Raw genomic sequence first — 24,046 nt, 5'->3', positions numbered from 1 at the left:
TCGTTCTAGTTCTATGTTGTAAGGTTAGTTTGTATCAAAAAAACCTTGATTTTTTTTACCACAGCTATTTATTTATTTATTTTGTTGTTATATTGCAAAGTTAATTTGTAAGATGTCTTTTGTAGAGTAAAATATTGTTGTTTCATCAACTAGTTAATAGTACTAGCTTAATTGTGTTGGAGGTTTTCTATGTTTTGTTACTGTAATAACCTTGGTTTACAGGTTTTTATCTTTACATTCCGTTTATGACCTTTAACTTTTCAGTTTCTACCTTTGACTTAAATGATCTTAGAACATCATCTGTTAGTTGGAGATTTCTATAGAGTTAGTATTTGACCTCAAATTTCATTTTGTATGACAGATACATTTTATCATAGGTTGTTAGTAGAATTAACCTTTGTACCAAATACTAGACTGACCAGAAGAGTAATACAGTTTTAACAATTCACTTTCAAAAAGAGATTCATCATTTATTTAAGACTTCAGTTCTCATAATAAAAGATAATATCATTAGATGAGAAACAAATTTATCAAATAGTCATATATTACCTGAACATTTGATTTTCAGCATCACAAGTGATGAATTGAGTAAAAATAGTTATAAAAATGTTTTATACGTACATGATACTGCTATCCATAGTGGGTGTTTTCAGTAAAATTATAAAAGCTTCAAACAACTTTCAGTAAAATATTACTTAAACACTAGAATTTAGTCTTGTTAGGAACTGAAGTTTTTTTTTATTTCTCTAAAATTATTCTTAAGCAATAGATTTGACTTTTAAACTGTCAGTAATCTTTTGGATAAATGAAAAATACTAGACTTTCATAGATTAAAGTACTCATTACACTGATCTCATTTTCCATAAAGGAGCAAGTATTGTAAATGGTGTTTGGAAAGCACAAAAAGTTTATATAGTGTTTGATATCATATGCAACTTTTTGTAAGTAACCATTCTTCGTTGATATTATTTTTCATCAATTAATTTATATATTTTGACGACATGAATTGTATCATCCAAATAATTTCCTTTTCTTTTCATTAGCATTATTTAAACAAGCGTATTTTATTTATTTGATTTTGTTGTGTTGAATAGAATTTTTAAAAAATCAAATCTTGATAACCAAATGCACATTTTTATGGGAAGTAAAAACTGACTTTATCTATTAACGAAGGTAGAGATTATATACTAAAAATGCTGTTATACATTAGAAGTTTTTGATTGATGTTTTATGATCTTGTACTTTACATTCCTTTTTTAAACAAACACAAATGGTTTTTGTTTTGTCTGTATGTGTAAAATTTAGCTAAGTTATAATCACCATTGATCTTCTAAAATTTTTGTCTTTCAAATGACTAATTTTCTGTGTATTTATGAATTCCATGTTAGTGATAAAGTTGAAAAAAACATTCATAATTGTTTTATGGATGATAACCTTTGTGGACCGTTAGTTTTTGTTGACATTGTATTATGGATATAATTCAACAGAAATTTAGTGTATGTGATGTTACATGTTTAATTTCTATTATATTCAGGCTTGTAGGTTACAACAGTGTAGATTAGTTTAATACTGAATGACTCCTAAGTGGTAGAGATGTGGCTAGTTAGATTTTCATTTGTATCAATTTCTGAAAGCACACAGTTCTATTACTTTGCTCTGTAAAGTTCAAATTGCAGCTTTTGGTATGTTGAAAGTATAACAGCATGTGTGTTAATATTGTGTACAATAATAAAGAAGACTGTTGCTGCTAACGTTGTATCTTAATTACTTTAGATGAAGCTAAAAGTAAACTTGTGTAAGTGCCCATGAATACCATTTTTATAAATTTTCTCTCCTATGAGCCCCCCAGTGGCACAGCGGTATGTCTGCAGAGGTATGTCTGCAGACTTACAACGCTAGAATCCGAGTTTCGATACCCGTGGTGGGCAGAGCACAGATAGCCCATTGTGGAGCTTTGTACTTAATTACAAACAAACAAACTCTCCTATGACCCTGGGAAGTTAGAAATGTAGATTTAAAAGCTTGATTGTCTTCATCATATTAGGTTTTCCTATTTAATTATAACCTTTATTTAGTTTTAGTTAATGAATTTTAAATTTGAGTATTTGAGAATGGTGTAGTAACTTAAATCTACTTATTTTTGTATAAAATGCAAACAAGTCAGGAAATTTAGGTTATACCTTAGTTTGAATTATACAGTTATTTTGTAACCACACTTTTGGTAAATCGAAAAGTCATTATACATTATGTAACTGATGAAAAGATAATTGACACTGATGAAAACTGAACTTAGATCAATTTATTGAAGCTTTTCAAATGATTTCCAAATAAGAAAAATAAATAAATAACATTTTTATGGTGCTTCTTGTTCATATAAAGATTACACCAACAAACAGTTATTAAGGATTAATCCAATACAATTTTTATGGAATTTCATTTTACATTGAAATATTAAGTTTCAAAGCACTGTTCATAATGAATAATTAAATTAAAACAAATTGTAATGTTCTTGAAATATATGTATGTATGTGTGTGTGTGTGTGTGTGTGTGTAGTATATATATATATACTACACACACACACACACACACACACACTCACTCACTCACTGTATGACTGTTTAATTGAACATAATATTTGAAGGGAAATATTTATATAATATTTCAAATGTACATCTCTTGATAATATTAATGACAAATACATTTTAGCCTTATACTTCTCTTTGTCAATTATGTTAGCTAGATTGTTAATTTGAGGAGTTTTGAATAAAAAAGCACATTTATTTGTATTTTTTTCTTCATTTATATCATATTTTTAAATATTGTATAATCACATGATAAGTGATGTATGTATCTGTTTAGTTAAACCACAACACAAATGAGATGTTAATTCTTTAATTCACGCTTCTTAATGATCATTGGTACTTTATATTCAATCATAAAATGCACTTATACAATTGTTAAGCATTATTTAATTCAAGAAATGAATCTGTTAAATACTTTGACATCTATCTTATTGCTTGAAGATGAGTTCTTTTTATTTTGATATACTTTCATTTTCTTATTGTTGTTATTTATATATTTTTTATTGTGATGTAGAGAATGTTTCTAATTTTCAAGTTAAGTTTGATAACTTTCTTCTTATATTTAAAGTTATGTGTATGCTTTAAAAATGTAACATACTTTCAAACAATCAGCTTGAAGCTGAAATTCAGAGTTAAAAATGCTTAGTCATCAATTAAACATAGAAACATATTTGTTAAACACTTGTTTGGTGTCAAGCTTTGTTAGATTTTTTTCTACTCTAATGAAGTAGTTGAAATAAGTTATTCAGTTATCAATGTATTATTTTAATGCTGTTGCTCAATAATAATAATTATTATAAAAAAAAATCTGTCAATTCACAAAAGGTAAACAGCATATCTTTCAGTGATGAATCCAAAATAACCATAAAGGTTTTTGTGGGCATTCAGTACTTTGTTAGTGATGAAAAGTAAATACTACCAGACAGGGTGCATTTGACAAAAATGAGAATACAGAACCATGACCTTGGGTACCCTTGTGACTGTGGAAGTGTTTATTACCTTTTAATTCAGTAAGCAATTAAGTTGAACTAATAACTGTCTGTAGTTTTTATAGGAAGTATTTTATTTAGAGATATCAGGCTACATCAAGATGTTTTACATAGTCAGTCATGCCCTAGGAATTTGAATGAAAGAGTTGACTAAAATAAAATAAAAAAGTTGGATTCACCACTGGAATATGTAATAAACTAAAACAAATTTAAATACAAATATAATGCTTTATTTGTGAGAAGTTTTTTTGTTCTCAAAGAATGTACAAACATTGATTTCAATTTCAAATTAGTATTTGTTTTATCAGATAAAACCAAATGCATTTTGGATTGGTATATGAAAGTTAATAAATTTTGAAGTGAAAAACAAACTTTTAAAGAAAGAATAAACATGAATTCAAAAAATTGGCTTTTATATGTCTCTCAAGGCTGCTGTTCATGTAGATGTTTGAAATGAAATAATAAAAAATGGCTTCAAAAGTTTCAGTGCATAACACAGATTGTATATATTTTCTTATAAACCATCATATTCTCTCATCCAATTAGCCAATTTTAAAACTTAACATTGATTTACCTTGCAAAATTATCCAGTTCAAATAGAAGTGAAAAATAATGAAAGCACAACATGTGGCTAGTTTTAAAGAATTCAAAACATTTTTATCTTCAGTGATACGACAGATATTTGTAGGACTGAAAACAGAAATATTTTAATACTTCAAAAGACAAAAACAAAGTAAGTTTTTGAATCCCACAATGGTACTTCTATAATATTTAAATCGTATCTCTTTTTGTGTCTGACCATTATGATATTATGTTCCTCTATCTTTTGATCCAGGTATTAAGTGGCATGGATATTCTGTCATAATGATGGATATTGTTACAGTAGAAAACCTTTGAATGATATAAAAAGTTTTAAGATTTCACAGAATAAAAAAAAAATCTGTTGAGGGTGTGCTTTAGAAAATTTGATAGAGGTTAAGTGTTAACCCTGAACGTTACTCTCAGTAACAGGATTTGGTCAAGGAAATAACCAACTTTTTAATGGGATATTGTACCCAACACTACTTGGAGTGCGAGGCTACGTTATGATTGTTACATGTTTTATAGTAACAATTACTGACCACATGCATGTATGTTTTTAGTATATAAATTCAACCGTAACAAGTCTTCTTCTACTTATAAATAATGTTTTATTTCTGTAAGATACAAGTAATTTGATTAAATTTTAACTTATATCACTTGTTAATTGATTATGCAAAAGAATAAGTCTTTCCCACTAGATCATCAACCAGTGTTCTATCCATTCTTTTGTTTCAGTAAATTTCAATCTGAAGTATCCCACAGCTGATCTGGAAAAGGAGCTTTTAAGTTTCAGGACATGCAAAATATTAGAACTTTTTTGAATTAAAATTAGTGTGGGAGATGCAGGAACAAAATGTATAAAGAAAGAATATGAAAGCCAATCACAGATACTAATAATATTCTTGAGTGGATACATATTTATCAATCTCTTCTTTTGTCAGCATGCCCTTTGAAAGAATTTTAGTTGTTTCCAGAAGATGATGCTTTTGAGCAAACTAAGGCAAAGAAGAACAACTTCTCCTTTTTAGCCATGAAGCATTATAATATGATGGTTATTTCCACTTTACAATGGAAAAGAGTTAGTGGTGGGTGGTGTTGTCTAGTTGCCTTCCCTCTAGCCTATCACTTCCAAATTATGGACTGCTATCACAGGTGGCCCTTGAGTAACTCTGCCCAAAATTTACCAAACAAACAAGTCTCTTCTGAGTGACCATTCTCCAGTTTAAAGTACAGAAGTTCCAATTGGTCTCTCCCAAACAATAGTGATGATGGCATGTTGTCTGTAGCTTCATGTACTGCTCTTTGGTAACTCAGAAGTAGTAGCAACAGATTTTTATCCCACATTTTTTGACGTTCATCCAAGTAAATGGCTAATTGAGTGCATTTATATCTCTCCACCATGATGTCAGAAAGAGGAATAAGGGCTGTTGTCCTAGTGTTTTTGATTCCAAGGATCTGACACATTTCTGAAAACAAAAATTATTCAGTTAGAGTTCCATCCTTGATTTGAGTGAATTCCCATGGGCACACCAACTCTTCAAACAAATTCACTGACAAGGTTCCTTGCTAGAGGTACTGCTTTCTGATGAGGAACAGCATATGCTTTTTGCCATTTGTTGAAATAGTCCATCACAACCATGTGGCAGAGGGCCAAGCATATCAATAGCAACTCTATCAAGTGTTCTCCAGCACAGTACTGCTGTAGCTGTCCATGACAATTCTTTTGTAGACGTTTTTATTAATAGAATAGTTCACACAATTTACACCAATGCTTTATAGATACTTGACAGCTAACTCAATAGAAGCACTTTATTTATCTCTCTCTTTGATGTCTTTTCAATAGTAGTCATTGGAAGATAGTGAAGATTACAAGTGCATCAGAATGTAGACAGTGTGGAAGTATCAACTGTAGTTACTGCTTCTGTCCACTTATATCTTCCCTATTCTGACATACAAAGTCCTCTTATAGGTGTTATGAATCCTACTGTGCCCAGTACATCTTTTTCTTTGGGCTGTATGGAGCAACTGTTTGCCATGAGAGTTTTTATGCACTATTTTTCATCTACTGAATACTTGGTTTCAAACTCTTGTCTATTGCCTGGGCGTCTTTCAGTCGAGTGTTGGATCACATTACTCCTTCATCATCACTTGTGGATATCCCATCTTTGACTGTTGTACTTTAGGTTGGTTGTCTTTACTATCTTGTGCTTCTCTCTTTTTCACAGTGTTTACATTCTTCAGTAGCATATGCTCTTTGGGATATTGTGTCAGTATTTCCATGGTTATGGCCAGAATGATACACAATTATAAAGTTGCACTCCTGTAATTTTGGAGCCATCTTTTCGTCTGGCCTTCTGGATTACGAAAATTCACTAGCCACTTCAATGTTACATGATCAGTAGTAACTTTAATTCATGTAGATAATGATGAAAATTACTTAAGGCTCAGTCAACACATAGTAGCTCATTTCTTGTTGCGCAATACCTTCTTTCTACAAAACTCGTTGCTTTAATATAGTAGACAATCACACGTTCATTACCATTACTTGTGACAAAGTTGCTCCCATTCCTAAACCACTGGTACTTGTGTCTAAAAAATGGATCTCCCAGAGTTGGGTATACTAATACAGGAGTAGTGGCCAATTCTTCTTCAGTTCACAATTAAAAGTTAAAGAAATCTTATTTGGCATTTCAAGTAATTTGTGTAGAAGAGAAGCAATGTGAGAGAATGATTTTACAAAACGTTGATAATAAGAGCAAACTTCTCTTACCTCACACAATTTCTTTGGTGTTGGCTAATTCTGGACAGAACCAACCTTCAATAGATCTGTAGATACTCCCTTTCTGCTGTCTCTCAGGAGACTCCCCTGTTGATAGACAACTGACCAAGAACATTCGTTAGCCCATTATAAGTATTATCAAAGGTCTTTCTATGTGTAATATGTTATCCAAGTAGGCAATTACGATGTTCCAATGTAGTTCAGACAGAACACACTCCATTAATTGTTGAAATGTAGCAGAAGCATTACACAATCCATTTCCTGCAGTAAAAGCTGTCCTCTCTACTTGCTTTGTTGATTCACACTTGCCAATATCCATTCTTAAGGTCCAATTTTGATCCAGAAAGTGTATCTAAAGTAGAGATACACTGTCAATTGGCAGTAGGTAGGCACCCTTCTTTGTGACTATTCACTTTTCAGTAGTCTGTGCACCACTTTGTGGATCCTTCCTTTTTCATTACAGGTACAGTAAGTGATACCCATGGATTGGGCCTCAGTTGTATTACTTCTTGCTCCTTCATGATTTCTAACTCTGGAAGCATCAGTCTATTTTGCAAGAGGATGTCATCTGGGTGATGTATTAAGGCTACATCTCAAGTATGAACCCAATGAAATATTTTATTTGTTTGGCCTAAATCATGAGGTTCAATAGAGAAAGTGTCTTGATATTCTGTATTCAAGTTATGTAATCTCTGGTATTTATCAGCTGTAAGACCTTCACATCTCCAATTATACAACTCTTGTGAAGCAGTAAGCTGTCCTTATGTCAGGATTTGACATCACACTATCTACATCTTTCCTCAAAGATGACTACTTATGATGCTCTTTTCTATGAAAACACTACATGTATAGCCTCACATCTTGAAATGTCCCATCCTGATTTGACTCGAATTTTATGGTTTGTTGTGTTCGTGGCTTTAACATCTCTGTTCTTCAAACCCACAAGAGTTCTAGCAACCATCAGGACACATTAGAGTATTTGGTTCTTTTATAACACAGTAACTAGATGTAAATTTATTTTAAACAGAGCCTGGTATGAATATTTTACTTCTTGGTGGAACAATAAATGCTCTTATTATTGTCACAGAAAGTTCAACATCTGGTGTAGTAACTGTCATGTAGTACATAGGGATTTTATGGTCCAACTTCCTAGTAAGGGTAACTTCTAACTTTCACTTGCTGTTTGCATAACTCTCTCTTCTTTCTCCATCTCTGAAAACAATTTCTCACTTTTCATTACCAAGTCGGGTCAAACTGTTGGAGTTGTAGAACCAATGTCAATAAACAGACTACAGTGTTACCAATAAATATACCTATGGGCTCATAGACTACTTTCTTTAAATAATGTTCAGCTATTTTCTGTTTCTGAATGTCTGGTTATCCCTTTGTTGTTCCTTTGACATTGTTTGGCTGGAGACTCATTCTTGGGGTATTGTCTTCTTGTTATGTTAACAGCTGTTGGTTTTAGTTCTTCTAGACTGTTGTCAGCAGAACTGGATGTTTCAATACTACTTAATCTGATGATCCTGTAGTTTTGAGATGGTGTCTTTAGTTGTTTATCTATGACTTTAATGGATTCAAGTTTTATTGCCAACTGCAGAACTTCCTTGTCTGTTATAACATCTACAAGTTGGCCATGTGCAAACTAATCTGTCATTTCACAAGAAGCGACCAGGTAGGATAATTGTGCAAAACTTCCTAAATCTTCTACAAGTTCTTCTTTTCTTCTGTACCCTATTCTGGAATTTTGCTCTGCATACTTCCCTCTGGCGTATCACTCCAAACTTGTTGGATAAAGCAGCTGCCAGTGCATAATAGTTGTTGCAGTTTTCAGCTGAAAGGTTACTTAATGTTATCACATCTGGTCATTTTAAATGTACAACAACATGGACAGCTTGTTGTTCACTGTTCTACCTGTTTACTTTGAAAATAATTTCGAAATGTTGATTAAAATAGTCACCCTGAACACGTTCTAAAATTAAGAAACAGCTTGTAATAAAGAAAATATATAACACATACAAGCTAGATACTGTAAAAAAGAAAGATACGATTCATGAATATTAACAAAAGTCTAGAATAAGAAATACTGAGGAGACATGAAATTTTTTACACACTAGGAATATATATATAACAGACATTCCATATTGTTAATAATTTATACTGGATACGATAATAAAAATAACAGTTATGTTTATAGTTGAGACAATGGATTCTCATTCTAACCTACAGTAACCGTACCAGGTTTTTCATTCTAGAGGTACAATAACAGTTATGTTTATAGTTGAGACAATGGATTCTCATTCTAACCTGCTGTCACCATACCAGGTTTTTTTCACTCAAGAGATACAACAACAGTAATGTTTATGGTTCAGACAATGGATTCTCATTCTAACCCGCTGCCACCATACCAGGTTTTTTCACTCAAGAGATACAACAGTAATGGATTGTCTTTATAATCTGCTGTTGGTTGTCACTATAGCAGATTTTCAACTCATTTGATACACCTTTATTTGTATTATTACAAATTTCACTAAGAAATAGCTAGAGTGACAGTCACTGGTCTTTAATCTTTAGTAAGTAAAGGAAAGAGGTAAAAATAAGGTAAGTCATTGACTAGGTAAAATAATGATAATTAGTATTATAACCTATGAAAGGTGATTATAATATACTAACTTTTTTAGTACCTCAAAGTGTTAAATTTCTTTTACAGCACGGCCTGTATCCATGGAATCTTCTATGATTGGCTTACCAGAAAAGGAGAAGTCTCCTCATAGGCAGGTAAAACATGGTGTTACTCAGCATCCCACAAGTCAAGAAAGAGGGCGACCTAGTAGTAGCGGAGAATCTAAAAAGGCTCCTAGACCAGGTAGAGACATAAAATTCGTTTTTTATCTTTTTTTTCATTCAAGTTGCATTTATATAGTTGTTAATGAAACATAGAGATATCCTGCTATAAAGTCAATAATAAAAACAAAATGGTTAACATGGGACGTGGTTAAAAATACTAACATAAATTGCACAAGGGTTCAACATTTCAGTGATGTTAGCATCAACATCATTCAGCATTAATGTGGAGGAAACGTAGAAGACTTGTGTAATTTGTGTTAGTGGTTTTAACCATGTCCCATTTTAGTTGTTTTGATTCTATTATTGACTTACAGAGAGTCTTAGTAGAATTTTTTTAAACAGATGTTTTTTGACTACGTAGTTTCAGCTTCAGCTAGTCCACGTTCAAGACCTAAACCTGTCTCCAAGACAGTTGATACTGTGGATTCATCGGGTGTTCGACCTCGTCCAGTACCTCGACCTTCAGCACCATTGATAAATGGCGATGATGGCCGTATTTGGTTAAAGGCAGCACTTAATGACAATTCCAAAAATGAAAAAGAAAAACTGAACAAGGAGTTAGCTAGCTATGAAATTGAAAAACAGGATGGAGAAAAGAAACCAGAACCGATGAAGCCTGTGAAGGAGGAACTAATTGATGGGATGGATCATCGAATAGTACCATCACCACAAAAATTTGAACCTCAATCACAAGAAGAAGACAAAATAACTGGAGGTTTTACTGAAAAACCAAGTACTGCAGAAGCACCACATGATGCAAGAGAAATGGCTCCAACATCACGTAATGGAGAGAAAGAACCTATACGACCAAACAGTTTACCAGCAGTGAATGGATTGGCCAATGGAAAAGACACAGACAGTAAGTTGGTGTTCAATAAAGATTTAATTACAGAATGTTATGAAGCTTATCTTTAAAATAAAATTTTCTTAACTCTTTCCATGCGGGCATTCTTTTTTGTGCATGTCATGAGATTTTACTGAGTTACATTCCAAATTTAATCAAATTACTTTATTATCATAGTATAAGAATAAACTCGGCATTGAAACACAGTTAGTAATCCAAATTCTGAAATGATATCTTACGTTTTCTCACAAAATAGCTTTTCTCAGTTAGTACTGCCCTCTATTGGTACAAACTGGAATCTACCTGAGGGTATGGGGAGGGGGGGGCAACCAAGCCTTCAGTAGGGGCAGATTGGAGGGTAAAATTGCTTTCAAAGGAATGTATTAGGACAAGAGATATTTTCTGTTACTAAATATTTAATAAAATACCACGCATGTATTTATTATTAAATAGTGGATTTAATGATGATGTCAAATGTCTGAATATGAAATACTAGACATATATGTATAAAGTACCGGTAGTAAGTTACAAGAGAATTTTGAGGTTATGGTCAAAAGTGATTTTACTCAAAGTATTACTATGATTACTTCGTTGTATGTGAAGTATAGCTGAACATTAACTTGAGGAAAAGATGGGTAAATAGATAATATTTTTATTAGACACAAGATACGGCTAAAACTGTTTCAACTTAGTCTAGTAAATTTAGTAAAGCATTGAAGTCAATATCTCTTGAAATCACTCGGTAACAGTGGCCCCGTTTTCCTTCAAAACCAAAGATCCTACTAGGTCTAAATCTGTAAATTTTCCAAATAGTTCCAAACAATGTAGTGAATATAAATCAAATTAAATGGCTCTTTCAATAAGAGATAAGGAATTGACATTTTCTTTAAATATATTCAACATCATTACATGATTTAAATGAGATTGAGATGTGGTAGACCTCAAGTAGGTTTTTAGTTTTCTTAAAGTGCTGAAAGAACTCTCGCTAGTTGTATTAGTTACTGGCATTATGAGAACTATATTTATCAGTGTTACTACATAATTAATCAGTTCTTTTTTGATTCACTAAGGTTTTTAATATAATCAAATATTTCTCATATTTTCACATCTTTTTTTTCTGGAAAACTCACAGAAAAAATCTGAAGATGGATTTCTAATTCAGATTTTGTGAAATCTGACTGGTAGAATTCTGATACTGTAGCAGTACTTGGCCATACTTTTTAATCAAAAAGCTGTTTGGAATAGACATATATTTTAAAATCAATGTGTTCAAACCTCTCACATATTGCCATTATTATTTGGTACAGAGCTGGAAAATAAATTTGTTGAATATAATCCTCTGGTAAATTTGAGTATTCACATTTAGCCTTCCCTTCCTCAAAACAAGCTGTAACTGTCTTAGGACGTGGAAGTTTTGGATCATTAACTGAATCTATTTTTTGACCTTCTGCTCACAGTTTATGTAAAAAAGCTTAAACTGTTCATCATTCTGCATGCTTTGCAGTGTTTTCACAGTCATTTTTGTTAGAGACTGACCCTTGGCAGCAGATGTGTCCTTTTGTTTTTCTGTGAATTGATACTTAAATTATCTGCACGGTGTAACAAACGTTTGCTCATTACCAAACCACAAAAAGAAGTCAAACTGGGTCATGTGAGATTGAACTTGTATTATTCTGGCCTTCATATCACTATCTAATGGCTGAGACAAAGACCAGTCCCATAACTCATTAAGGGTGTCATAATTATATAAAATACTCTGAGCTTGCACAATCAGTTTGGTTGGAGAAAGTAATTGGATTCCAGTTCGTCTGTCCTCAGATTCCTCATTGTAGACTGAAATTTGGGGTCCCCCCCCAGTTATAATGGGTGTGACGCCTATGGCCGTGGCCATGACAGCAATTATTCAACGAGAAATATCCACGTTCATGCAACCTTCACCATGAGAAATACTCTGTAATGCCTGCTGGGGTTTCTGACAGGAAAGACATAACTTTGGACAGCCGACCTCCTTCGCCCTTTGTGAAATTAATTAATCAGGTTTGTGCTGCCTTATCCTTATCTCCTGTTTCCTATGATTCTCAACCTTCCCTCCTTTGTTGAAAAATATGTGGGCCAATATTTAGTGTGCCCTTCCTCACCTGATGTTGGGGTTCAACTTCAGTTGGAGTTAGTTTGCCTCGTACATCTGCAAACATGCTTATACATTTTATAGATCTTCCTTTTTTATCTTGATTCCCAACATTTGGAATCTTTCATTACATTAGTGTATTTCTCACAACTTCAATTCTGTATCAGACTGATGTTGTCCACAATACTGTGTACATTGTCAACTATGCACTTGCTGGTTCAAAGCAATTCAATTATCTCCTGAAAGGTTTTCAGATGATGTTTGCTCTTTTCATCTCTGGGTTTTCAGATGTGTCTGATATGCTATTGGGACCTTCTGGGTCAGGATGCTATTCAAGTAGATGTAGAGTGCACCCCCCCCCCCACCAGTCCAACACTTTACCAGTCCTGGCTTCTTGTTCTACACCCATCGGGCTTTTCCATTTTTGCCATATGTGGACACCATGGGTCCTACAGGTTCTTTCAGAGGGTCTGGCCCTTCACTTCCATTCCCCTTCCTTGTTGTTTCCTCATCCTATTGCTTTTCCCCCCACCAAGGGATCCTGTTTTTTTCACCAGCATCTACAGGAAGTAGTCTGGGACTTACTTCAGAAATAAGCTATAGAACTTTGGGAACCTTCTCAGCTGGGGTTTTACTCATCCATCTCCCGCACATCCCAGCATTTCCTCTGTTTTTGTTATCAGGGGCATATTTATCAGTTTTGGGCTCAACCATTTGGCCTGACCTTGGCCAGTTATGCCTACTGCTGAGTAGTCAGGTCATTCACTCGACTGCTTTATGCCAGAAGCCTTCATTTCCACCTTTACATGGACAACTGGCTGCTTTTGGCTTCTTATCAGGTCGAATCTGCTGTTCATATTCAATTTCTTCTTTGAGAAGCTGCCAGAGTGGGTTGGCTCAACAAAGTGGGGAAGTTGTTCTTCACACCTACACAATATCTGATTCATCTGAGTGTGTTTTTCAATTCATTCATCAGTCGGGCCCAACCTTCTTCCCTTTGTTTACAGGATATGGCACATCGGCCTCTTCATCTCCTGCTACACAAGAGACTCTATTTTGGGGATGTGGACTTTTCTCTAAGCTCTCATTCCCCTTGGTCATGCTCACATGTATAACCTTAAGTAGGTGTAACTCAACCAATAGATCATCAAGCAATCTGGTCCCTCACCAGACAATCCAGATTTTTCAGGTATGTTGCCTCATTGATTGCCTGTTCTCTACATCCTTCCTCCTTGTCAGTTTATCAGCATAAATGGTATATTTTTTGTTGGTGGCCACGCTACTAAGGATATCTTCTTTCACAACCTTCCCTACCACAGTTGACTGCCTTTTTCATTTGGCTCTTCAATAGGGGACTGTCAGTTTCCTCGATTGCCGACTATCGAGCTGCATTATCTTGCATGTTCAGATTTACAGAGTTTGCCTTTGTCTTCCAATCTTCCATGTTGTTTTGTTTGTTTTCTCTTTTCCATCTTCCATGCCCTGTGTCTCTCCTGGATTGGAATCTCCATGTTGTCCTTCATGCTCTCACTCATCCTCCATTTGAACCTTTGTCTTTGTGTTTCCTGTATCTAATTTCATTAAGTTTCCCTATTTCTCATATTATTGGCTTGTGGTGATCTGCGATCTTTGTGATTGACACTTGTTTTGTGATGTTCTACAGTTCTTATGTTCTCCTCTTCCCTGACCATTCATCTTTGCCCAAAACTTCTGCTGCTTGGGAGGGTATTTCCACTTTTTCTCCCATTTCCCTCATTTATGACCATTCTGATCCTGAATCTCTCCTCTGTCCAGTCCGGGCCCTCTGATGGTATCTCACTTGCCCTGCTCCCTTATGTGGTACCTGTAACAATTCTTATATTCCATGGAATCCTTCAATGTCCGGGACCTCTCTCCCATTATCCTTAGAAGATAGATTCACCAGTTCATTGGGCATGTGTATTCTTCCCTTTTGCCTGAGGAGTGTCTCCTTTTTAGGGTAACTTCTCATCATACCCATCACCTAACATGTTCGTGGCTACCCATTTCCATATTCCTTTGGAGGTCATTGTCAGTGCTGGTATGTGGACTACACCTCATACCTTTCTTTTATATTAATTACATCATGTGGCCATTTCTTACTCAGTGGTTTTTTGTTTACTTCTAGTCACCATCTTGCGCATCTCGGGGTTGTTATGATTGGTGAGTACTATGTTCAAAATTCAAATTCAAAAATGAAATTTAAAAAAATGATAGATGCTTGGAAATGTAACTAATGAATTGTATAAAATACACAAATACATTTTTTTGAGTACATAAAGAAATGCTTACAGATCAAGTGGTCATGTCCAGAGACAGGTGGAATGTACAAAAATTTTAAAACCTTCTTCTGATGTATTTTAATTTTTTTGTGGAAACCTGTCAGAAAGGTTTACATTTTCTGTGGAAATCTATGGAAAAGTCAGTTTATTTTAAATACGAAGCAGTTTAGTATGTTAGCCTATATTACTTTGTCTTGTCTACATATGGACCGTGAAGTACAAATTAAGACACAAGCTCTCCTGAACTTTCATGTTAATAAATTACATCTGTCCCTGGTTATGGTAGATCTTGCTGTTCTTACTAATAATGCATTTTAAATGGCATGTACAGGCCCATCACCACTGCCTGAGCTAACCCATGGAGGTCATGTTCCTCTTACAAGAGTCAAGTCACCTGAAGAAATGACCGGTGTAAAGTCACCTGACCCTGAATCTTGGACAGTTCCACTGGAGACGGGACCAGGATTAGAATGGATGAATGGACAAACACCTAGTATGTTATCATTACCTCAAGTCAGATGGTACTTAATGCCCTAAGCTAGCAGTTAAAGTATATCATACCTTTCAATATTACGTGTGATATTATTGCTCAATAACGTTGATAATGTTTTTAATCATATCATTTTTTACTGACGCAATAGAGGTTTCTAGTAAGAAGTGTATAGGGGTGTATATTAGCATTTACAACTTGATACATGTTATTTTCATCAAAGCCTTTTTTTTCCAATATCAAATCTTGACAGTGTGTCTGGACTTCAACATGGAAAGTCTTGTGTATATAATGCTTGAGCATCTAATTTTGATTTAATATTGTATAAATCATTCATTATGATATTATTAAAAGTGTTTTCAACAGCTCTTATCTACTGATGGATAGGAGGCTAATCAACAGACTTGAATTTAAAAAAGTAATTTTAATTTTTAATAGCATCAAATATTAGTGAGATATATATATATATATATATATATATACATAACAGAATTACAACATACCTAGTCTCTGTTTTGTCAAGATAGAAGTTTTGGTATACATGGTTGAGTACATTATATTCAAAAAATTTTGAAATTTTAAGTCAGGATTATGGAAAGCTTGTGGGGTGGAGAGGTGTAATTTTGACATTATGACAGAGCCATTTGCAATAGAAGATATACTACAGGGCTATTGTCAAGATGCACAGCCACCAGATACAACATGGCTGGATATGGCGACATGGACTGTAATAATGTAGTGGGGCTCTAAAATGATATTAGTATAATATACTTAATGCTCTTCTTTATAATTCTTCTTATTTGGTAAACTTAGATTTTAAGAAAAATTTTACAAACTTCATACAGTTGTCATAAAGCATGTAATAGAAGTTTTAAGTTAACTACCAAAGAAATGAAATATCGGAACTCTTGATAGACTTTTGAACTTGCATTTTCCACAACATAACTTAAACGTGTTGCTTAACATTTTTGTTCTCCACCTTCTTCAGTCCGTGGATGATACATATACCTATTAAACAAACATAAAATGCATTAACTCCTTTCTTACTGTGACCTTTTTTTTTTGTGCATATCACAAGATTTTACTTAGTTACATTTAAAATTTAATTAAGCTATTTTATGATCAATTTTTATCAGTGAAATCAGCATTAAAATTTACATTAGAGATCAAAGTCTTATATTATCTAAGTTTTAATTCCTTTAGTTCAAAAGAAACCTTAAAGTTTTGTTTTATTCTCTCGCACTCCACAAGTTCAGAAAATGTTAAATTTGTATCTTTGTAGTTTGAACAGTTCTTGGCTCAAGCTAACCTTCCGTATATATAAAGAATCTAGGTTAATTGCTCTATTCACACATTATTCTTTCAAGTTCCTTAGAACACATTTGTAGAAAGGAGAAATAAATTTCTCTGAACTCTTGACAGATGCCACACCCACTTTGTGCATCTAGAGTTGAGATTTCTCAGTCAATTATACTTAGTTGAGTTAAATGTCTGTTGTAAAATACTAAAGTACTACTATTTAAATAGAGGTTGTCATAAATGTATCTGTTATCATCTCATTCGTGAGATTAACCTGAAATTACACATGGAGTTTCTAAACAATTATAATACCAATCATCTTTATATTTCCTCCTATAATAGTAGCAAAGTGCATCAGGAACATTATGTCTTATATAGAAAATAAAATAATTAATTAAAATGAAATACATTTTAATGTGTATATTTCAATATTTTAGACAGATATGCTCATTTGTCAGCATAAGCTACAACAGAAAGTTTTAGTTATTTTTTGATGAGAAAAATTGTCAGGTTAACGCATAATGTCCACCTAAAACAGTGATTCTCAACCTTTTTGAATCCATAGAACTTTTCTGGCATCAAATTTGTGTCATGGAACCCTTCACAGCATTCATTACAAAAAACATTACTGCAATACTGGCAGCTGTTGTAACTAGTCTTGCTCACTTACTTAAAACAATGCAGCGATTTGTTGTCATGTTGTGTCATTATGAAACCTGCTATACTAATAAATGAATATGATGTAGTCGGACTGCAATTATGTGACTAGTATGTATTTACGCAATAGAATATGGAGAATTTTACATTCCAAAAAACCCTGCAAAATAGCAATATCTCGTGGAACCCTGGTTGTCTGTATAGGAACCCGAAGGTTCCACAAAACTCTGGTTGAGAGGCAGTGACCTGAAAAACAAAGAAAGTAGTCAATGTAAAGAAATGAGCTTATAGTCTTTACTGTACATATTGTATGACTTAATAGATATTTTTTATGATGTTAAAGTATTCTAAGAAACTTCTGAATTGTTACATTAGTTGTTTATTTCTAAGCTTGTTTTTCCCCTTTAGGTTCAATTATTTAATTTCTTAAGTTACAAAGCCAATTTGTTTTCTACATTTATTTATTTATTTTTTTTTGTTTGATGAAAAGTATTAGTATTTGTATTTCTATATGTTTACTTTATAGCCGATGGAGGAAGAGCCACAAGTCCGCCCATGCTTATCTCCTCTCTCCGCTCGGCTCGTGAACTACCTTCTCGACCTGAGGCCATGATGGCAGAAAAACAACAAACCTCTCAGCCTGAGGTAATGACAGCTGAGAAACACCCAGTCACTCAACCAGAAGTCATGTATGCAGAAAAACATGCTGCCACACAACCAGAGACCATGCATACTGATAATCTTCCTACCACATGGTCAGAAATGCCTAGTCAGTCTGATTTACTGAAAGACCAAAAGGAACTGAACACTCTCCCAGATTCAGTTATGGACCACAAGAAAACACCTGGATCAGAGATGTTACCAGTGCAAAAAGAAGTTCCAAGAACTGATTCAGGTCTGTTTTATGTTCTATTAATTTTTCGTTATAACTTGTGCATTAGTAGGCGTACAGTCTTATGATATTACAGAAATTAAATTGCCTGGGAAAAGCAAAGTCAAATCATCATACAGTTATCATAAGAAATCTGTATGGTAAAAAAAAAATCACCTAATGATAACATCATGAGCTATTATTAATAGAATTATGAAATCATCTTATGATATTTCTTTGTCAAATGATCATGTGGTTATAAAATACAATAACCTGCAACAACCAAGAAGAATTATGTCCAGATAACAGAGTAATACACGATATAAAGTAACTGATGTGTGGATATGTTATTCTACAGGGAAACATAAACAGCCTCAGACAGCTGATGATGTACCTGCTGTTCAAATTGTTTCACCCTCTAGTGGAAGATCACTGGCATCTGATGTTTTGGGCCGGGCTAGAAGCAAATTTGACCAGTTTTGGAGTAAAAACAAGTGAAAACAACTGTTACTTTTGTAACATCCAGTGTTATGTAACTGTAGTAGTTTCTTGTAGTAGTCTGTGTTCTTAATGTAAGTTCATCTTACTGTGTAGTAATGTTCTGCTCTTGTATAATAGGTAGATAGAGAACTAGGTATCTTTTTCTTTCTCAGGACTTGTAGGATAGAGGTTTTCTGTCTGCTGTGTTCGTTTTGTTGTCTGTTCCATTTGTTAAAGAAGTGCTCCTAACTGGCTGAGGCAAGTGAATAGATCTTTGGTCCTTATTTATTTCCAGAAAGATATTTCATATCAACTCAGGAAGTGTTTGAATTTTTTTTTTAGTTTTCTGTTAAGTAGGGTGGGGGGGAAAGCCCAACCATAGCAGTATTATGTCTGAGTGGATTTACTGAAAAAAAAAAATGCTATTTGTACTTTTGTTGAAACTTTGGATAAATTTTTCTAGTTCATATGAAATTTAGTGATAGGGGAAGTTCCTCTCAGAATTATTGTAACCTAGAAACTAGAAAATGGTAGTGTTTCCAGTAATCCAGAACTTACAAGAAGAACCCATTTACTGTATTGCAACATTTTGTGGGTTAGTATTGATAATGTTTATCTTTGGTCCTTTCTGGACGCTACTGTGCAAAACTAATCATGTTTCTGCTGTTCCTTTTTATTTTTTTTAATGAATTCATGTTGACAGTGGACTAAGTTCCATGTTTAGTTTTCATATCAGTATTTTAAGCACATGTGCACCAATTCAGTTAAGAGCTAATAGCATTCAGAGATATATAAACACAAAAGCTTTAGACAACATCTTAGAGCCCAAATTGAACATTTTGTTCAAATTATTTATCTTGTTTATCTTTTATGCTTCAGGAGTAAAAACTAATTTTAAACTTTAGATAACATGAGCTATAATTAGTAGATGTGAAACTTTACTAGAACTTTTCTGTCACAATGTGTTCACTATTAATTGTGTGTCATTCAGAACAAAAAAAAAAAGGTATACTTCTTGATTCTATGCAGTACGCGGTCACAGTTTTATTGTCAAATCATGTGTTATCTCACCAAAATATCTAACTAGTATTGGTATTAATAAAGCCTTCAATCATAGATACAAGTACAAAATGTTTAAAAACTGTTTTAATGGACAATATGTTGATAGCTGGGATTTGATCAAGTAGTTATGAATGATTCAGTACGTTACTTGACAAAGATAATGGCAACCAACTTCAGCCAAAGATTGCAAGACCCATAGGCAAATTCTACACCACTTAGAGATAACACAGTTTACAATGAAATTTTCTTTTGCTGTTGAATAAAGTATATTTTTATTTGGATGACTGTTTTGGATACTTAAAAGGAAAAACAAATGTCAAAGCTAGAAAAACTTTAGGAACATTTTTAGAAGATATCTTCTCTATCTTACAGATTTTTTTAGACCTTTATAAATGGGATAGTATTTCTTGAATGGTTGATCAAGAGGTTTGGAAAGAATTAAAAAAAACTTGGTATTGATGAACATCGTGTGTTTCTGTATTAAAATTATGTAATTATAGCGTCTTCCACTTTTAAAAAATCAACAGATATACAGTGGTCTCAAAGCTTAATTCTTTAGAATTCTGTCATGCATTTAGAGGTTTCTTCCTTTGGGATTAATTAAAATTTATATAAAGGTAAAGACTTTCAAATGAAGATGTATAAAAACTATCAGTCATTCAGGGAATCTACCATATAAGTTGAGAACAACTATCAAACATTAAGGGTCTTCCATTTGCAGGTTTAAAAAATCTTAGATGCTTGAAATTTGCCAAGCTAGATCATATACAACATTTAAAATAATTATTATTTTGAAGTTTAGCAGTCTTTGAGCTAGTTTCTGTAAAAGTTTCATTAACTTCATGGAAAACTGAATTACATAAGTTATATATGAAATGATCATAACTTTATTTTATATTCTAGAAATTAGCATATTGTAAATGCATGATGTTTAACTACAAGTTTTAGAAACAATTTTTTTTTGTTACTTTCAAGCTATACCAATCTGTATCTCAAGTGAAGTGTTTGAACAGAATTTCAGCTTTAGCTTGCAGTTATAAATCCATTAGCTTAATGTGGAAACTGTTGATTAGATTTATGCTCATCTAGTTGTGAAATGTTTAGCTTTAATAATTTTAATTTACAAGGTTACTCAGATATTGAAGTTTCATTAAAACAGCAACTAGGAGTCTGTAGAAATAGAATATTTTATAGTTGCATTGCCGAATGTTAATGAATTCGAAAAATTCTTATTGGCTTTCTTACAAGTTCAGTAAATTTCACATTGTTACAAGATAATGATATAAAACAGTCTATATTTGTAAGAATTTAAACATTTTTACATAAGACAAGTAACAAACATTCCATGGTGTTAATAATTTATACTGGATAAGATAATACTGCATTTTACAATGTTTAAACATTTTCACCTAACAGGACAAGGACCTCTAGAATGAAAAACCTGGTATGGTTACTGTAGGTTAGAATGAGAATCCATTGTCTCAACCCATAAACATTAATGATGCGATATCTCAAGATTGAAAAACCTGGTATGGTGATAGCCAACAGCAGGTTAAAATGAGAATCCATTGTCTCAAACATGGACATTCCTGTTGCTATGGTGATAGCTGACAACAAATTAGAATGAGAATCTATTGTCTCAACCATAAACATTACTGTTGTTGTATCTCTAGAGTGAAAAATCTGGTATGATCACAGCTGACAGAAGTTTATAACGAGAGTCCATTGTCTCAACCACAGACATTACTGTTGTTATATCTCTAGAATGAAAAAACCTCGTATGGTGACAGCTGACAACATACTGAAATTAGGCATCTATGTCCTGTTACAAGCATAAAGCTGGTTTATGAAGTTGTGTAACATGTGGTAAAGTGATACATGAAAACATAATAGAATGATGCACAAGTGGTTGAAAATAAAATTTCTTGTTTGATGAAAACTGCTCTATAAATACATCCTACAAGAAAGTTAAACAGTAAGAAGAAAAAAAAAAAGATTCATGAATCAAAAATTTCAATAAAGTGTAATCAACACAAGAGAAGCATCACATTTGTTTGTTTGTAGTTAAGCACAAAGCTATCTGTGCTCTGCGCTCCACAGGTATCAAAACCCTGTTTCTAGTGTTGTAAATCCAGGGGGGGGGGGGGGCAGAAAAGCAATAAACTGCAAAAATTAAAAATTACAATTCTTAAGAGATCAAGCCTGGTAATATGTTGAGTAGATGGAATTAAAAAACAAAAATGATATAATATAAAGAATTTAATTTGAAATAAGTGATTGTAGCATTAAACATTTTTTAAAATATTCTGTGAATTAAATTGGTTTGTAAAATGACAATTGAAAGGTTATGTAGGCTGTTATTTCTCTTCAAAATATAAATTCCTGGTTTGTCTAATGTTTTGTAACTTCATAATATTCTTAGTGTTTCAGTTTTTCTCTCTGTTCTTTCAATGTTAGAAAGATTTGTAAAACTAGTATATATAGTTGTAGGGATAACAGCAAAACTAGTATATATATAGTTGTAGGGATAACAGCAAAACTAGTATATATATAGTTGTAGGGATAACAGCAAAACTAGTATATATATATAGTTGTAGGGATAACAGCAAAACTAGTATATAGTTGTAGGGATAACACCACAACTAGTATATATAGTTGTAGGGATAGCAGCAAAAACTAGTATATAGTTATAGGGATAACAGCAACATTAGTACATGATTGTAGGGATAACAGCAACATTAGTACATGATTGTAGGGATAACAGCAACATTAGTACATGCTTGTAGGGATAACAGCAAAAACTAGTGTATAGTTGTAGGGATAACAGCAAAATTAGTACATGATTGTAGGGATAACAGCAAAAACTAGTACATGATTGTAGGGATAACAGCACAACTAGTATATAGTTGCAGGGATAACAGCACAACTAGTATATAGTTGCAGGGATAACAGCACAACTAGTATATAGTTGCAGGGATAACAGCACAACTAGTATATAGTTGCAGGGATAACACCACAACTAGTATATAGTTGCAGGGATAACAGCACAACTAGTATATAGTTGCAGGGATAACACCACAACTTTATTTTCTATAAATTTAAATGCTTTTCATCATTGTTTAGTACAACTTGAAATTAATTTGTTGATATTTATTTTACTTTCTTTCTTTCTTCTTACATTTTTGATAACATAAACAAAGAATTAACATGAATAAATGAAAAATTTAATAATCTTAAGTTCATATGAGTGATAAGTATCATTTCATTCGATGTTTAACCGTTTCACTGCTGTACACGACTTTAGTCAAATTCCTAACATAGTTCTCTTTACCGGTCTGTAATTCACTCCGTGCCACACCTGCATGGTTTCTAGGCAACCACAACGTAATTTAGTGCAGTTTCCTCGATCATGGGCATTATTTTTGTGAAATACTTGACTTTTGACCCAATTTGAGGGCGCTGACCGGAACCATGTCAACAGGTAAACGTAAACAAAAACAAAGGATTGCCGCAGAGGTTATATTGGGCAAAATAATATGAGATTCAGGCTCAGAATTGAACGAATTTGGCAATGATGATTGGGAAAACAGTGACACAGATAATGCTGTAAGTAATAATAATACACATGATGAAGCACATGGGGACAGTGATGATGATGATGATGATGGTAGCTAAGGTGGCATGGTTGATGCTGATCATGAGTGAGTCATTGATGATGATTATGACAATTATATCCCAATTTGGTGCCCATTTTATGCCAAAATGCCTGGACCTGTGATTCCATTTTTCCCTGACAGTAACCACCCTGTAGATTATTTCTATTTGTTATTCCCTCAGGAAGCATTTCAGCTTATTTGTGAGATGACTAACACCTATGCCCTAGAGTTCTTTGATAATCCAGTGGACCTCCCTGAAAATTCTTGCTACAATGATTGGGTTGAGATGAAATGAAAGCCTATGTTGGTTTGCAGATAATGATGGGATTGTGTTCCAAGCCACGGATTAGTGACTACTTGGCAACTGGGGGTGTATAGCCCAGTCCCCTGGTTATCGAGATGTACTGCCAAACAATTGTTACCAGCTGATCAGTTCATTTCTTCATTTTTGTGAAAATTCTCAAAGGGTTCCACATGAA

At 33.3% G+C, this 24,046-nt stretch overlaps 1 protein-coding gene across 1 annotated transcript; it reads left to right on the top strand.

The window, feature by feature from the left end:
* The first annotated feature begins 9,644 nt into the window (after window positions 1-9,644).
* LOC111086766 (microtubule-associated protein futsch-like) lies at window positions 9,645-19,730 on the top strand. The gene is made up of 5 exons (XM_022390958.1): window positions 9,645-9,799; window positions 10,142-10,639; window positions 15,384-15,545; window positions 18,025-18,393; window positions 18,728-19,730. Exons 1-5 carry the CDS (start codon window positions 9,658-9,660, stop codon window positions 18,865-18,867), a joined length of 1,311 nt encoding a protein of 436 aa, XP_022246666.1. The 5' UTR covers window positions 9,645-9,657; the 3' UTR covers window positions 18,868-19,730.
* Window positions 19,731-24,046: the final 4,316 nt, after the last annotated feature.

This window comes from Limulus polyphemus, unplaced genomic scaffold, assembly GCF_000517525.1.
Source record: "Limulus polyphemus unplaced genomic scaffold, Limulus_polyphemus-2.1.2 Scaffold1414, whole genome shotgun sequence".
Taxonomy (NCBI): domain Eukaryota; kingdom Metazoa; phylum Arthropoda; class Merostomata; order Xiphosura; family Limulidae; genus Limulus; species Limulus polyphemus.
The sequence above is the reverse complement of the archived record's forward strand: the minus strand, read 5'-3'. Positions and strand labels throughout refer to the sequence as shown.

Excerpts from the sequence above, each read along its gene's own strand:
- LOC111086766 (XM_022390958.1), top strand. The coding sequence starts at position 9,658 with ATGGAATCTTCTATGATTGGCTTACCAGAAAAGGAGAAGTCTCCTCAT. Across the intron at positions 10,640-15,383 it reads CAATGGAAAAGACACAGACA|GCCCATCACCACTGCCTGAG; the intron begins GTAAGTTGGTGT and ends TGGCATGTACAG. Across the intron at positions 15,546-18,024 it reads GATGAATGGACAAACACCTA|CCGATGGAGGAAGAGCCACA; the intron begins GTATGTTATCAT and ends TTTACTTTATAG.